We start from the raw sequence: 13,237 nt of genomic DNA, 5'->3' as shown, positions 1-13,237 counted from the left end.
TGTAACAAGCATTTCATATACTCAGTTCAGAGAGTGGTGTGTGCGTGTGTGTGTGTGTTTGTGTGTGTGTGTGTGTGTTTGTGTGTGTGTGTGTGTTTGTGTGTGTGTTTGTTTGTGTGTGTGTGTGTGTGTGTTTGTGTGTGTGTGTGCGTGTGTGTTTGTGTGTGTGTTTGTGTGCGTGTGTGTGTGTGTGTGTGTGCGTGTGTGTTTGTGTGTGTGTGTGCGTGCGTGTGTGCATGTGTGTGCATGTGTGTGTGTGTGTGTGTGTGTGTGTGTGTGTGTGTGTGTGTGTGTGTGTGTGTGTGTGTGTGTGTGTGTGTGTGTGTGTGTGTGTGTGTGTGTAAGTGTAAAATGCTCTACTTGGGAATGGCAGGTTAGTTAATTACCTTGCTCAGGCTAAAACCCTATACCTTGGCTACAGGAGACAACAGTCTTAATCCTCCCCACCAGTTACCTGACTGATTAGTTATTAGAGCTTCCTGAAATTGCAATGTTGTCTTTTATTGGTTCCTACATTTTGTTTCACTGCTTAATGGAAACATCTACAGTGGTGCATTTTCAAGGAATGTTAGTTTCAAGGGAAGAGAAGTTTACTGTTGCTCATGCAACTTTTTTGTTCAGCAAATGTCTGTCAGTGTTTGTGCTGTAGAATTTGAAAACAGTGTTAACAGCACAACAAGGTAGCATACTTGCCTTTGGTTCAGATGGTGAGTAGGGGAAGTTCCCCAATCCCCTGGCTAAATTTTTCCTAGTACTGTAAGTACTGCCAAGGGTCACCCATGAAAAGACATTATCAGCCTAGTGGGACTAATATGGTCAACTGAGCATATTTAAAGTAAAAGTTTTAAATTACATCCATATCTCTGCCTCCATTTCAAAAGTAAAAAAGAAAGTTGTATGCATGTTGACAGTTTTGAACAGTGGTTATGGTAATGGGGGGGGGGGGCAAGTGATGAGACACTAGAATAGCTGTGGGAGGCCTTGTCCATTCCCCTACGTAGGGTCACATTTGACCATGATCTGGTTGTGGCCTTCTTGCCTTTTCACTAGTTTTGTAACAAGAACAGACTCATTTTCTTTTTTAACATGAGCTCCACCACTATTTGTAGGGGTGTTCATGATGACTGTGGTTTCTGAGTGAAGGTGATGAGAAATCAGAAATAAGCACAGCAAACAGCCTTCAAAACCTTTTGTCCCTCCATAGATACCATAGATAAAAGAAAAAAAAACTTTTTCTTCCTTTTCTTTAAGATGTGGTATACATTATCAAATCCTCTCTGAATCTTTTGTAGACTTAACCTCTCTATGTGACAAAAGGTTTTATGATGAAATTTGTAACCACTTCCCATAAATAGTTAAAGAAATTCCAAGTTTAACTGCTGTGGATTTTTATGATTGTTACTGGAGGGCAAATTAGAACTCTGGAGTAAGAACTAAGACTTGCAAAACTGTGTTTTAGGATGATTGCTACCTCCAACTGGGTTGACTGCTGCGCCACAAATGAAAACTAGCTCATGACCTCTAAATTAAGAGCAGGTCAATAGTTTATCTTTAGTCTACAGAAGTGCATCCTGGGAAAGGGGAAATGAAATGCTAACTACCGGATCAAAGCATCCTGTATGTTTTTTGTTTGTTCAAACCCAGCTGCTCTTAGACCCCTGGAGTTGCAGAACATCACATCTCTGTTTATCCCAAAGGGCTAATATTTGCTTGGTATCACCTCTGTTAAACATTACAACGAGACGTAGTTACTACACAATAGTTACAGGTGCCACACACTGGCACTGCATTCCCATTTTTCTTGCCATATGGTTGGCAGTGAGTGTCACATAATCCCTTGGTTACACAATATTTAAATACAGAGTACTGCTGTTGTTTCTTTAGGAAATAGTACAGAGGGCCACTTAGTTTGAACTTCCTTACGTCTTAGGTTCATAGGTTGGTACTAGGCTATCAGCCCTAGGGCCTATACAAGCCTAACTCAAGATACTTGCATACACATGTGCACAAACCCAGTGAGTTGCACATACATTACATACAGATGTACAAAAGGTAGAAAATGTACAGTGACTAAGAGAACTGCATGAATGGGGTGGTAAATAAACTACATGATCTGGCATTGCTTAAAACTCCATGACCACTGTTAGTTAAGATACAACAGAAATATTAGGCACATTAAGTCCTTCACACAGAGCTATGAATATATGATCTGGTGAGATATGCATACCAGATTGCAACCAATACAATACAGTTCTCTCATAGGGCTTAGAAATCATTAAATCATCTTTACTTAACTTGATAATGTTATAGCACCTCAGAACAGTGAGGATGACATTTATGTCAAAGAACACATCTCCATCATCAAACATATTTCTGAATCTATCCTAGCTTTTGTTTTAAGCTGAACGCCCTGACTAGAATAAGTTCTGTGTTACAAACCATGCTGTTACATGGGGGGGGGTCTATAAGGTATAACCAGGTAAAGCAGACATGTGTCACAGCAGTACGAAGTAGTTTAGTGACTTCAAAGTAATTTCTACAACACCAAAATTCAGACATTAAACTTTCAGATCTTAAATATACTTACATATTTACATGAAAACATCATAATAAATATGAGAACAAATTACCATGATAGTAGTGTTTGCGGTTAATAATTCTAAAAAAAGTGCCAGCCAGTTGGGTTTTCCATTGTTGGTACTAGCTTCTGCTCTTTGCAGATTGGCTTTATGTGTCCAGAATATTTTGTAAACATGAGAAAGATGGACCTGAGTTACAGTGCAAAGTTTGCATTTTGAGAACACTGTCCAAGCTATTTATAAATGTTTATTTATGATGCACGCAGGACTCTTAACATTTAGTATCAATATGAGGATTCTTATCGACACGAAAAAGCCCAAAGAAATTTGTACCTTCTTGAGACAACTGCCAAGCTATTGTAGAAGGACCAGACAATTCGACAAAAAGTTTGTCTCCAGCAGATAGATGAATCACTGCAGCTGTGAACTTTGACAAAAGGTCTTGGCCTTGTGTGGCACTGGCTGGTAGTTTGATAACCAGAAATTTATTACATTGCCTCTGTGAGCCCTCTCGACATACAGTCATAATGACAGGTGTGTGAATGGCATCATGTTCCAGAACGCGATGAACAGACAGCTGAGCGTAGACATAATATACACCATCCTTCAACACATGCAGTTGTTTAGAGGTTGTGTTATATTTAAAATCACTCCCAAGGATGTTGAATCCCTTTCTTGCATCGTCATGCCACTCCATTATGCCATCCTTTATTTCAACTATAAAACAAAATGGCACTTAGACATGTGTTCAACAGAAAGTACATTTCACTATTTCTTTACTCTGCTTCAGTCACATTAAAATACTTCTAACAGTATCTGCATACAATCTGATGTTGGGTAAATACCTCAACCTTCTGTTGTACAGTCAGTACTTTAATATTCACACCAAATTAGACACATGCAATGGAAATCTCACTGTGCAAGGGTGAACACCAGCAGAGAGCAGGCGAGGTATTCTAACAGTATTCAAAAGTCAAGTCTTTGTAGCTCTGTTTGAGGTTTTCAAATAGTATACAAAAGTTTTGGCTTGGCAGAAAAATGCTTAGGATAGGGATGAGCAGAGAAAAGTTGAAACAATAATTAATCATAGCAATAAATGTAAATACCGAGAACCAAAGAGTTATGCTAGACCGAAAGCAGGACTCAGTAGAAACACATTTCAGTTTTATTCAAAGGTTTAGCACTTTTGTCCAGGAAAAGAACTTCTTCAGAATGCTTTAGTACTTCTGGAGAAGAACTTTACCTGGATGAAAGCATTAAACTGATGAATAAAACTAAGTGTCATGTTGAATGCAGTATTGATTCTAATATTAAGCAGGTGGAAAGCATTAGCTGGTATAGGAGAGGGAGTTGCAGGAAGAGAGGGAGAGTTTGTAGGGGTAGGATTACAGGAAAGAGGGGGGATTAGGATTAGAACATTGTCATGCTGTATGCAGTGTAGATTATAATATGAGCTACACTGAAAAGTACCCTTGCATGGTGACATCGTTATCATGTGCACCCCACTATACACACTTGTATGTTGACATCATCATCACATGCCCCTCACTCTTCATCCATATATGGTGAAAATATTCTTCATTGTATGGCTTTGCCCCACTGTACATCCTTTTAGAGTGGTGTGATCATATTCCTCAACCCCAAGATCTTCTAAAAAAATCTCTTTATTCAACTTTTCAGTAATTCAAAAGAAATCCAACAATTGAAGACATAGATCTACAATACATAAAGAAAAACACGAAACCTAAAAACTATATTCACTACGTACACTGGAAGTCAGCTACAGCAGCAAAGAAGAGAGAAAAACATCTTGAAATTAATTGAAAAAAGAGAGATAGTATAAGGGGCATAGTTTATAAGGAGATAAAAGTGAAAATGTAATCACGTTGTTAAAAATAGGTATATTAGAGATATATTTAGGTGTAGAGAGAAGTAAGGAGATGGGCTGAATCTGTTACAAGATCTGCTTATGAAAGTCTGCCTTAACGGGTCAGTGTGGGGTCTACATTTAATTCTTAAGAATTACATCAAGCAAATATCCCCAATATTTATGATAGCAATGTTTTTGTTTTGTTGTTGTATAAACTAGTTTATGAGATGAGATATATTTGATAGCTAGGTTGCTAAAATCTTCCAATCTGATTGGAGATGTGACAGTCCAATTTTTTGTGATATAAAATGTAATAAGGGCACACATTGTGATAAGAATATGTTTTAAAATTTTTGGAAGTTTATTTGTGTTGGTATGTAGTATAGCCGTTTCCCATGACAGGGTTGATTTTTCATAGCCCATCTTCTCTAATCTAGCTCTTAAAGAGCACCATAGGTTGTGTTCCTTACTACATCCCCAGATAAGATGAAGAATGCCCACTGTTTGGTTTGAACAGTGTGGGCATTTAGGTGAAAATTTGGGATTAAACTTATTTAGTTTTGATGGCTTATAGTAGGCATTGTTGTTAATCATAATTTGACTGTATAACAACCACTTAAAGGGAATAAAGTTTATCGTATTTTCATTGGCCACTGTTTTGTTTTCTTGAGTAATTAATTGGCTTTTTCCTTGCCAATAGGTTGAGAATAATAGAGAACTCTGATATTTTATGTTCATTACAAGTTTATATGTCCTAGAGATTGTTTTCCCTTTAGTCACTAGATATTTAAGTATTATTTTAACTAAGATAATGTCATGAAAGTCAACATTAGTTTGTGGGAATTTAGTATTAATAAGTAACAGTGGTAGCATATTTCTTAGGAAGATTGAGTTTCAACCTTAGTTGCGATATACTAGATTCTTCCCATTTGTAGATTTCCCATATTGTAAGATCTTTTAATAGAGGGTAGTTCATTAAGTTTAGAAGTTGATTATTTATTAACAGGTTAGGATGTAGATAAAGCGGTTGCATAAAGGCAAGGGCATTAAATAGTTGTATTGATTTGAATAACTTTTGAGTAGTTAGGATCATATGTTTGATCAGTGGGTGTAGATTCTTAATGAATAAAATTTTTTGGTTTAAATTTAAGAAAGGGAGAGATTTGGGATTATATTCAAGGGGTTTAAGTTGTTCATACCAGATTTTGGTCCACTGGGGTGTCCAGGTGTTCATATTTGGATCATGGTTTATTATCTGTATTAGCCTGTAAGAAGTAATTATAGTATAATAAAGTTTAAAGTCTGGTAATCCCAATGCACCTTTATCTTTCATAAGTATGAGTTTATCATATTTAATTCTGGTAGATATGTGATACCATAAGAATCTTGATATAGCTTTTTCTAAATCTACAAAAAAATTTTGTGGAATGTTTGAGAAGGTAGCATTTAATTGAAAGAAAATTCTTGGTAAAAGATTTATCTTGACGACTCTAGCTTTTGAAAGTATGGACATATTAATATTCTTCCATCTATTAATATCATTTTCAATACTGGTCCATGTACATAGTAAATTATTCTTAATGATTTCCTTAAAATCAGGGGTATATAGTATTCCTAGATATTTTATCTGGTAGCTAATCTTGATCTCACTCTCAGGAAAGTAGAATTCCTTATCACCAAGGAGATTCAAGGGAAATAGATGGGATTTATTTGGATTTAATTTATAACTGGAAATTGCAGAGAACCAACTTATTGATTTGAGTATGTTTGCGAGATCAGTGCTGGGAAGTTGAAAATATATATTTAAGTCATCGGCAAGGGCCGAATACATACGTTTTATATTAGAGATTCTGGGTATGTGATGGAAGGTTTTTCGTGGAATAAACAGGAGCAGGGGGTCTTGATTGAAATTAAAGAGGTAGGGGGATAGAGGGCAACCTTGCCTTGTGCCATTAGATAAGGGGATAGGTTGGTTTTGAGATTATTTATCTGAATAGAAGTTGAGGCTTTCTAATAAAGCACCTTAATTATTTTATAAATTCCTGTGGAATTCTGAACAAAGGCAAAACATTAACTAGAAAGTTTAAGTTAGCTCTATCAAATGCCTTGATTGCATCAGCAGCGGGGAAGTACCTGGGGTGGTTATCTCTTCTAAGAAGTCTGATAGTGGTATCCAAGAGGAGGGTCTTGTCGCTTGTTTGCCTATTTATCATAAATCCCATTTGTTCTTGGGAGATGATTGAAGGGAGTATATTGTTCAGTCTGTTTGCTATAACATGAGCTAGAATCTTAAGGGCAGTATTTATCAGGACAATTGGCCTATAACTGGCTGGATCTGTTGGGTCAGAGTTTGGCTTAGGAATTAGAACAGTTTTGGAGTTGTTAAATTAATTATCTGTTATACCATATTGTATTATATAGTTGAATACTTTTAATAAGATTTTAGAGAAAACTTCCATGAATTGTTTATAAAATTCAGATGTGTAGCCATCAGGCCCAGAAGACTTACCCAGCTTGAGATTTTTTATTGCAGCTTTTATTTCTTTTAGTTGCAAGGGTGTTTTTAGAAAATGTTCCTGGTCATTTGTAATTTGTGGGAATTCTAAATTATGTACAAAGTCATGAAATTTGTCTATAGAGGGAGGGAGGGGTAAATTATATACATTTTTGTAGATGGCTTCAAATGCATCTGCAAAGTCTTGGTCCTCATGTTTCAAGAGTCCTTCATATAGTATTACTTTGATCCTCGGCGGTCTGTTCTTAATGTTTATTAATCTAGCTAGTATTTTTTAAGGTGTTTGCGCTCACTCTGAATATTGGTAGATTGATCTTAACTCTAGAAATAACCCAAGATCTTTATGTAGTGGTGCCTTCTAGAACAAGACTACACTCATAATGCAATAAAATGCCCTGTGTCTATGAAACTCCACTGTTGTCCAATATACAATAATCCACACAAGATTCCACACTATGTCACACTGAACTCTATGCATATTTTAGTGCGTAATGGTCTTAAACTGTCATTTCTGTACAGTAGAATAAAAGAAATTTGGTAATGTACTGTACCCTTTAGCAGCAATATAAATGCTTTTGTTTGATTGTAGTAACTATAAACCCACCTCTCTAACAGTATTGATAATACTTCCCTCTACAGTAAGCCCCCATCCTGGTTTTGCTCATGTCCTGTTTCTAAAACATATTTTACACCAATGTAGCACTTCCCATCTTAGGTGACACACTGTTCTATTAACTATGTTATTAGAGAGCACTTCAGTTTTTCTCTTAATACCTGTGCCTTCTACAATCACACTTTGGAACAGCAATGTGAGGGGTGCACACACTGTGTCCTTTCTACACTCAGGTCTGGGAAGAACAGAGTCATGGGTGAGGTATCATGTGCCTTCCACACTTATGTCTAGGGACACTAGTGTCATGGCCTGATATACCATGCGTCTTCCACACTAACATTTGGGAACAGCAGTGTGATGGTCTGAGATATCATGAGCCTTTCTCACACACCATTATTTACAACATAAACAAGGCCATGCTAGAATGTAATAGAAGCACCGCATGAGCATGCTTGTAATGAAATAAAACACAGGCATGCTCAAACGTATGGGAAGGAATCTATAAGGAACTGCTACTGGAAGACCAGTAACTTACTGTCCTATAGCTGCTAGCTGCTAGGTTTCATGTCAGGCACACACACTGGCTAATATGGCTGCATAGGCCCCCTAATGAAATTAGCATGTGTCCTGTCCTCAACCCACTTAGCATTAGCAAATATGCATGCTGATATTTGGCACCATTCGTTAATGTGAATAAATCACTTAGAAACAATTTTACACCTATCTCAATGGACAGTATGTGTGATCTATGTTCTCCTAGCCTGAGGATACTACACACCTCAGCTGATGCCTAAAATGGGGGGTCTAAACCACTCTTCCCCCCAATAAGCAACACATACATTCTGCCCACAATTCTGTTCCATTTTGGGTGCTTTCTGCTGGCACATCAAGTCCATCTGGTAAGGTTTAGTTTAAAGTGGAAATGCTCAGTATATTTTTGGGAGGTGGGAGGAACCAAACACAGATGTGTGAAGAACATGTAAATTCCTGGCAGATAGTGCCATAGGTCAGGATTGAAGCAAATACCTTAACAATTATGGCAGTCCTATCACCATGAAATGTGTTAACAGCTTCAAATATCTGGGAGGGTCGGTTGAGGAGACAGGAAGTCTGAATAATGAGATTAAAGCTAGAATCACAGGGGCTGCAGCCAACTGGCACAAAGTGTTATTACTGAGTGACAGAGGAATGCCAAAGAAGGTGAAATATAAGGTTATGCAAAACAGTGATGTGACGAGTGCATATGTATGGCACAAAACTCTGAGCAGTGAAGGCACAACAGATGAAGAAGCTTGAAACGATAGTGATGTAGTGCCTGAGAGGGGTGGTGGGAAGCACATGGTGGGATAGCCAAAGCAATGAGGACATCAGAGCAGAATCTCAACTAGCTCTAATTTCAAGAAAGGCCATGGAGTACAGACTGCAGTTGTTCAGGCACATGCTTAGCTTAGTACTACAGAAGATGATTGGGTGAAGAAGATTTAGGGGGGGTTAGGAAAAAGGCAAGAGGAAACAAGGATGTCCTGCAAAGAAATGGGTGCATTGTGAGAGAGAAGACCAGTGACTGTTGAAGATAGTAGGAGAGAGGAAGTCTTCTGAGAAAACTACTAAGAGTGCATTGCCAGTTACAAGCTGTCCATGTAACATTTTATTCAGCAAAGCTTGAAAAACCTTTAAGATTAGCACTTCCTTTCTTTATAACTTAGACAAGATTTTCAAAGTTAATTATTAGTAAATTCTTAAATTATAAGTTCACTGCAATATACTTTTAGCAGAGTGAGAGAAAAAAATAAATTAACTTACAATTGACGGCTTCTAGATGGGCACTGCTCTGCAAATGAAAGAGAACAAACATTAACAAACATTCTTAAAAATCTGAATTGCCAAAATGGCAATATATAAAGCATGCAAACACTATACACATGGTTAAATGCAAATACATATACTGTTTCATGTATACAGTCAGTAGCAGGCAGACAGTTTCACATACACGTATGCCTACATGTATGAATGCATACATACATACATACATACATACATACATAGTTACACGGGGTGGGGGGTGCAGGAACACAGCCTGTGAGAAGCTTATGTGCTTGGGTCATGGACGTCTTCACCACCCCTTCCCACAGATGTCATCCTAATATCTCTTGTCTGCCCCAACCTAGCTTTAAGGTTCATTGATATAGTACAGAATAACCCCTTTGAGCGCCTGCTATATTGATATATTTGACTAGCCTCCCCCCACATCTCTGTTCCTTGAGAGACATGCTTTTTAACAGTCTGTCTCAATCTCAGCTACCATGTTACAAGTTCCAAGAGAAACTCCCGGACTGAGAAAGTGTTTCCAACATTCAACATTACAAAAACCGATTTGTTTCCCTTCTGCTTGTGTTCCAAACATATTAGTGAAAGAAAAGTGTACCGAAGCACATAAAGGTTGATAAACGTGGCTGCCAGGCAAAGGTAAGGGTCAAATTTGTATGAAAAACAAAACGCGGTAGCAGCATGATAATTTCACAAAAGAGATTGTGTCCAAATTGAGATTTGCTTCCTAAAGGAGAAAAAACAGATGATGGTGCAGCTTAGAATGAAATGTGAATGTGTCAGTTTCATCCATGAAATGTTAGTTTAGTTTCTACATTCAGTGATTACTTGATGTGTAGATTCATAGGCAATTACTAGGAATGCGGTCCAATAGACCGTTGAGGAATCTAGCTCAGTTTTCACAATTGTCCCAGAGCACTGTCTGGTTAATTGACTCGCTCAGATTCACATGGTAGGTAAATGAACGGTATGGAAATCAAACCCTGGACTACAGAAAGCAGCTTAGTCCTCTGAGCTAGCTATCAAGCAAGAGGAGGTATGTCACTTCCCCACTGTCACTGGAATCAACCACAGGAACAAGCGCTTGTGTTCTGTTGTTCTTTACTGGTAAAATGAAAAACAATTAAACTATACTGAATACATTGTCTGCCCCAAGGAGAAATGAAAACAATCAGCATGCCTTGTCGGATACAAAACTGTAAAATGCAAACATCTGGGTAGAATTCAATAGCTTTTTTTTAAACAGCACAACCACCAATGTATACAGTGTGTGTCCTGGGGTGTATGCGGTGTGAAGGCATTGGTCATTCAAATCATGTTCACAACTGGAATAAATTAAGTGATATATGTGTTATGTGTTATTGAATGTAGTGCAGGGGTACAGGTGAAAACGTACAGTCCAGGCACTCTACTCAGCAGGAGACAAACTGAAACTTACTTAGGTCATAGAGAGTAATGTCTGAAAGCAGAATTAGTTTTAATTTAACGTATCCCAAAATGCTTAAAACAAGTTAAGTCCTTCCCATCCAGTTAGTTAAAGTTGCTGGAGAAAGTCATCCTACCTAATATAAAATGGCCTATCGTAATGTATCTGCAAGTCCACAACAGTTCTAAACTAGTAATTTCTGACTTCAAATTTGGATTCCTGCTGGCTGTCTTCAGTGATTTTAAGCAGGGTCCACATTAAAGGAGCCTTCATCACAAATGTCAGTTTGTCGAATCTGTTGGTATTAAAGTCACATATTATCTTTGTTAACTCCAGTCATCGAAAGTGATCCCAGACTCATCTGGTTTGGACCGCACACCATAATGGACCATGATCTGCCCCTTTCCTTTTCCCACTGCTTCATCCAACCTCTCACATTAGAACAGCACACAAAACAGCAGGCTTACCTGAGCTGAAGATGGAGGTTCAATACATGACTTAGGAACTTTCCATAAAGAGTAAAACATCCCAGCCGAGAGACCGGCAATGCTGGTAAAAATAAGCACAACCGAAGCTAGCAGAAAAATGTCCAGTTTTCGCCAAGATGGCCGTGAAACCTTAAGACTTTCGGGGTCCATTGAAGTTTGTGCCTTTTCTGATACGGGCAAAGTCATATTTGCAAAGAAGTAAGACAGCAATTAGCAAACTTCGTAGACAGACTTTGGCTAAAAGGTCTAGAGCTGTTTGTGTTTTCTTCTTCTGTGGATCCCTGATAATGAACAGCTGTTCTCTGTTAGCAGGGTTTTATGCAGCAGATTTTGCAATAAGAAAAAAAATAAAGGAAGTTTAATCATGACACTATGGACTTCCCCCATGGGAGGGGGGAGGGACTGAAAAGGAGAAAGAGCGAGAGTTATAGGCAACTGTGCTTTACTGGAAAACCTGGTGTAGTGGTGTGATTTTCCACTTGCCATGCTGTAAAAACACAACGGGTGTCGTGGAAAGGAAAACTAGAAGGAACAGGCTGAGTTCTTTAGGCTACAGGCAGCAGGCAATGGAAGTTCAATCACTAAATCTTTAAAGAAAGATTCGAATTCATAGCAGAAACAAGACAGACTAGTAAAGTTTTTATTAAGAAATTTCACACCAAGCGTGTCAGGCATATGTACATTAATTGTTTTTTTTTTATTATACTACACTGAACAACAGAATATTAATTATTGCAACTCATTTATGAGACAAAATGACTAACTGCAAACAAAATAGTAAGACTCTACCAATGAACCAATGAAAAATATGGATAGAAAGAAAGACAGGTAGACAGACAGATGGATAGATAAACATGTTTGGCACAAAAACAAATTTCAAAATAAAACACATTACGGGCAACTTGAAGCATACATCACTTTAAGAGAGCATGAGTTACAAGTGACATTCACAGATATGAGCAGCCAGAAATGTATATTAGTAGAAAATGCAAGCTTTAAAGGAAACTTGCATTGAATATGAGACACCTGATTGCCAAACTTTTATAGTTTGATTTCTGTGTTTAGTTTTACTCCATAGTCACTGCACTTTTGATTAATGTGTGTGGTTATTTACAAAAACAAAGTAGGAAGCAAAAAGAGAGATCAGAGCTGTGTGAGTCCTTAGACTATATGCCGTCTGCTGTGCATATATATCCACATAATAATGAGTACATCTAACCAAGTAACAGAGGTATCAGCTGCAGACAGGAGACGTACATAATTCTAGGGCAGAGTTACCCTGAAACCATTCTCCAGGACAAGACACTGCTGCAAAATAATACAGTATGCAGACCCTGCTATGAAATCCCTTGTCAGTGTGTTGTAGCTGTAGGAAAAGGAGGCTCTTCATGGCACTTTAAGGAGAAATCCTGAGAGCTACCAGTAAACGAAGAGCCATTATTACAAGTTAAAGGAATGCTATGTTCAGAGAGGTAGAATAGGCTGAACAGTGAGAAGGTGACAGCTGTTCAGTAAAGGAATACTGAAACTGTACTGAAACACTGACAAGTTGTAAGGAGATCACATTGTAGCCTCTCTCATACAGCCTTCTGCAGATGACACTGAGACAAGAGTAAAAGCAGAAATGCACTTTTGTTGTCTAAAACTGAAAAAAAATGTTTGCCAGGAAGTAGTGAAATATAGTATGTTTAGAAATACCAATTGTCATTTAAAATAATTTGTGATTGCCTTGTACAATCTACTGCATAAGATATGAATTAATACAATCATATAGCATATATGCATTGCATCGTGGCTGTCATGAGTACTGCATCACAAAGCAAAGTCAAGATGTGATTGTAATTGATGGAGCAACTCAAGAATCACATAACAGATAGTAACAGCGGCTGTATAAAAGCTTTTAAAAAACTATAGTGCAG

At 37.8% G+C, this 13,237-nt stretch overlaps 1 protein-coding gene across 1 annotated transcript; it reads right to left on the bottom strand.

Moving 5' to 3' along the window:
* Positions 1 to 2,153: 2,153 nt before the first annotated feature.
* TNFSF9 (TNF superfamily member 9) lies at positions 2,154 to 11,581 on the bottom strand. The gene is made up of 3 exons (XM_044084712.1): positions 11,298 to 11,581; positions 9,381 to 9,408; positions 2,154 to 3,296 (listed from the first exon to the last, which is right to left on the bottom strand). Exons 1-3 carry the CDS (start codon positions 11,502 to 11,504, stop codon positions 2,851 to 2,853), a joined length of 681 nt encoding a protein of 226 aa, XP_043940647.1. The 5' UTR covers positions 11,505 to 11,581; the 3' UTR covers positions 2,154 to 2,850.
* Between the last annotated feature and the right edge of the window lie 1,656 nt (positions 11,582 to 13,237).

Source organism: Protopterus annectens, chromosome 9.part0 (genome assembly GCF_019279795.1).
Source record: "Protopterus annectens isolate FY-2018-M chromosome 9.part0, PAN1.0, whole genome shotgun sequence".
Taxonomy (NCBI): Eukaryota; Metazoa; Chordata; order Ceratodontiformes; family Protopteridae; genus Protopterus; species Protopterus annectens.
The sequence above is the reverse complement of the archived record's forward strand: the minus strand, read 5'-3'. Positions and strand labels throughout refer to the sequence as shown.

Coding starts and splice junctions, on each gene's coding strand:
- TNFSF9 (XM_044084712.1), bottom strand. CDS start 11,504: ATGACTTTGCCCGTATCAGAAAAGGCACAAACTTCAATGGACCCCGAA. Junction 9,409..11,297: donor AACCTCCATCTTCAGCTCAG/GTAAGCCTGCTG, acceptor TTTCATTTGCAG/AGCAGTGCCCATCTAGAAGC. Junction 3,297..9,380: donor CCATCTAGAAGCCGTCAATT/GTAAGTTAATTT, acceptor TTTGTTTTATAG/TTGAAATAAAGGATGGCATA.